This window comes from Eimeria mitis, genomic scaffold, assembly GCF_000499745.2.
Source record: "Eimeria mitis Houghton genomic scaffold, Emh_scaff2334, whole genome shotgun sequence".
In the NCBI taxonomy this organism is placed as follows: Eukaryota; Apicomplexa; class Conoidasida; order Eucoccidiorida; family Eimeriidae; genus Eimeria; species Eimeria mitis.
Genome location: NW_013570668.1, coordinates 1 through 3659, shown reverse-complemented (window position 1 = coordinate 3659; position 3659 = coordinate 1). Strand labels below are relative to the sequence as shown.

The following is a 3659-nucleotide window of genomic DNA, read 5'->3' as shown; positions in this document are numbered from 1 at the left end:
ACACACACATATACGAGGGGGCCCCCGTTGCAGCAGCAGCAACACAAACAGCAGCAGCAGCAGCAAGCTGCAGCAGCAGCAGCTCGCTGTCTTACACACACCCCACACCAACACACACGAGGGGATCCGATCCCCGCTGAGCCCTAGGGGGCCTTCTCTTACCTCACACAGAACTGCTGCAGCCTATATCGTGCAGGCAGCAGCAGCAGCAACTGCAGCAGCAACTGCAGCAGCAGCTGCAGCAGCTGCAGACGAAACAGCAGCAGTAGGAGCAGCAGACGCAGCAGCAACAGGTGCAGCAGCAAGCATCGGAGCAGCAGTAGGAGGAGCTGCAGCAGCGTGTTGTAGTACGAGGAGCAGCAACTGCAGCAGCAAGAGCAGCAGCAGCATCAGCATCAGCAGCAGGTACATGAGCTTCTCGGTTAAGAGCAGCAGCAGCAGCAGCAGCAGCAGCAGCAGCTGCAGCAGCAGCAGACACAGATGAAGCAGGAGGAGTTGCTTCCTCCCCCCCCAGCAGCCGCCCTGGGTATGGCGGACTGTCCTTTGTTCCTTTCGCCTGACGGGGGCCTTTTCTTTGCAAACAGCAGCAGCAGCAGCAGCAGCAGCAGCAGCAGCAGCAACAGCAGCAGCAGCGGCAGCAGCGGCGGTGACAGCGGTGACAGCAGCAGCAGCAGCAGTAGCAGCGATGCGCCTCCTGCTGCTCCATCCGAATCTTCTACACCTGCCGCCGCATCCGCAGCAGCAGCAGCCGCAGCAGCAGCAGCAGCAGCAGCAGCAGCAGCAGCAGCAGCAGCAGCACAGCAGCCGCTGCTGCACCTGACTGGAGACGTTGGCTGCTACCGAGAGGGGACCCTGCATCGCCTCATCGCAGCAAAAAACATCCCCGGGGTGCGGCAGTGGCTCAGCAACCCCATATACAGAGACACCATCAACGACTTCAATCATGCAGGTCTGCTGCTGCTCCTGCTGCTGCTGCTGCTGCTGCTGCTCCTGCTGCTGGTGCTGCTGGTGCCGCTGTTGCTGGTGCTGCTGCTGCTGCCGGTGCTGATGGTGCTGGTGCTGCTGCTGCTGATGGTGCTTCTGCTGCTGATGGTGCTGCTGATAGTGCTGCTGTTGATGTAGATGCTGCTGCTGTATATGCTTGTCGTGCTGCTGCTGTTGCTGCCGCTGTTGCTGCTGCTACTGACTGCTGCTGCTGCTACTACTTATGCTGCTGCTAAAGGGCTGCGGGAAAGCTTCTGCTGCTTCATGCTGCTGCTGCTGTTGCTGTTGCTGCTGCTGTGCAGGCGAGACGCCGCTGCACGTGGCGCTGCATGTGTGTGAGCCGCGCATTCTCTCTCTCTTACTAAACCCTCCCCCCATCCAGCTGCCCACGGATTCTCTCCTCAGCAGCAGCAGCAGCAGCAGCAGCAGCAGCAGCAGCAGCAGCAGCAATGGAGATGGTGTTGACTCTGGGGTCGGGCCTTCTGAGGGTCTGTCTGCATGCGGGGAGTGGCCAGCAGCAGCAGCAGCAGCAGCAGCAGCAGGGGCATCTACACCCACCTCACCCGCAGCAGCAGCAGCAGCAGCAGCAGCAGCAGCAGCAGCAACAGCAGTTTCTGTGGATTTCTCGCTGCCCATGGATGACCTCCCCCCCCTGCATATCCTCGTCAGCCGCTTCTCCTTTGCTGAGGTCCGCCTCGATGCTGCTGAGTGCATGCGCCGGCTGCTGCAGCACGTGGGGCTGCTGCATGCAGCGACAGGTGGCTCCCGCGTCTGCAGCCGCTGCTGCTTCACACCCACTGCCCCCAGCAGCAGCAGCAGCAGCAGCAGCAGCAGTACTAGCACCAGCAATAGCACCAGCAGCAGCTGCTGCACGAGCCCCAGCAACAGGGTTAGCGGCGACAGCAACAACTGCAGCAACAGCAGCAGCAGCAACAGCAGCAGCAGCAGCAGCAGCAGCAAGTGGACTTCTTGGGTTGGCTGCTGCCAGCAAGAACTGGATTTAGATGCTACAGACGGCAGCGGGAGAACGGCGCTGCATGTTGCTGCTGCTGCAGGTGGTGCTGCTGCTGTTGAGCTGCTGCTGCATGCGGGGGCTGATCCTTTGATAGCAGACAAGAGGGGGCTGCTGCCGCTGCATGCAGCAGTAGACAGCAGGTCAGTTGACTCGTTGCTGCTGCTGCTGGCGCACACATTCCCCATAGATTGCTTCTACTGGAGCGACCCGCAGCAGCAGCAGCAGCAGCAGCAGCAGCAGCAGCAGCAGCAGAGGATCGTGGTGGGCAGTGCAGCAGAAGGGGGCCTCACAGGGGCCCCCTCCGACAGCAGGGCCCCCAAGAAGGTGGTGCTGCAGCGGATGGAGAGGAGACCTTTGCTGCAGCCTGCTAGCAGCAGCAGCAGCAGCAGCAGCAGCAGCAGCAGCAGCTTAGTGTATCGCCTCGCTAGGCGGTGTGTGCGGCGCTGCTCCTTCCGCTGTCTTGCTGCTGTGTTATCTTACCCTACGGTCCGTGCCAGGAGCAGCAGCAGCAGCAGCAGCAGCAGCAGCAGTTCATCCCCAACAGCAGCAGCAGCAGCAGCAGCAGCAGCAGAGTCATGCTTGGCGTTGCATTTGTTAGACTTGCATCAGCTGCGTTCTTTGTTTTCTGTTTCTCGTCGTGTCGGCTGCATGCATTTATTTTTATTAACTTTATCCGAATTAATAAATAAAAACGAAAACAAAACATTTGCTGCTGCAGCAGCAGCAATAGCAGAAGTCATCAGCAGCACAACCCCCCCAACCCTATACACCCCATCCACCCCTCATCATCATCAGCAGCAGCAGCAGCAGCAAGACCACCCCTACCCCCACCACCCCCATCACCCCCAGCAGCAGGAGCAGCAGCAGCAGCAGGAGCAGGAGCAGCATTATGTATACATGCAGCAACGGTGCAGCAGCAGCAGCAGCATAGTATACCGTATCATCGAAGCAAAGTGTACACTGCTAGCAACACACCCAAACTGCTTCTCTCATCTGCCGCTACCAGAGCCGATGGACTTTCCTATCAAAAGATTTAAACTCATGCAGAGGTTTCCTGAAAACCCCAGCAGGCTTGAGGTATGACACACATGCATGCAGCAGCAGCAGCAGCAGCAGTGGCAGGAGGAGGAGGAGTAGGAGTAGCAGCAGGAGTAGGAGTAGCAGGAGTAGCAGGATGGTCTTTTGCTGCTGTTGCTGCTGCTGCTGCTGTTGCTGCTGCTGCTGTTGCTGCTGTTGCTGTTGCTGCTGCTGCTTCCATATCTCTTCCTATTTGTATTTTTTTTCACCCGTTTCCGTTTCTGCATCATCTGCATCACCATCATCTCCTCCTCCTCTGCTGCTGCTGCTGCTGCTGCTGCTGCTGCTGCTGCTGCTGCTGCTGCTGCTGCAGGTGCTGGTGCACCGCAGCTGCGGTGTGCTGCGTGCGTTTGAGTTTGGTTCTCTCGATTGGGTGGAGACGGCTCCCCCCGCCTCCCTCGCTGACATTCTCCGCGTACACGACGTCAGCTATGTATTCAAGCTAAAACAAAAGTAATTTATTTTATTTTATTTTATTCTATTTTATTTTATTTTATTTTTTTTTGTGTTGTGTGTGTGTTGTTATTGTGTGTGTGTGTGTGTTTTTTTTTTTTTTTTTTTTTTTTTTTTTTTTTTTTTTTTT

At 57.3% G+C, this 3659-nt stretch overlaps 1 protein-coding gene across 1 annotated transcript; it reads left to right on the top strand.

Moving 5' to 3' along the window:
* Positions 1 to 480: 480 nt before the first annotated feature.
* On the top strand, positions 481 to 3533 carry EMH_0052210 (histone deactylase, putative; the record flags this gene model as incomplete). Its single annotated transcript, XM_013496854.1, has 3 exons — positions 481 to 949; positions 1287 to 3076; positions 3390 to 3533. The coding sequence occupies 3 exons, from the start codon at positions 481 to 483 to the stop codon at positions 3531 to 3533; spliced, it is 2403 nt and encodes an 800-aa protein (XP_013352308.1).
* Between the last annotated feature and the right edge of the window lie 126 nt (positions 3534 to 3659).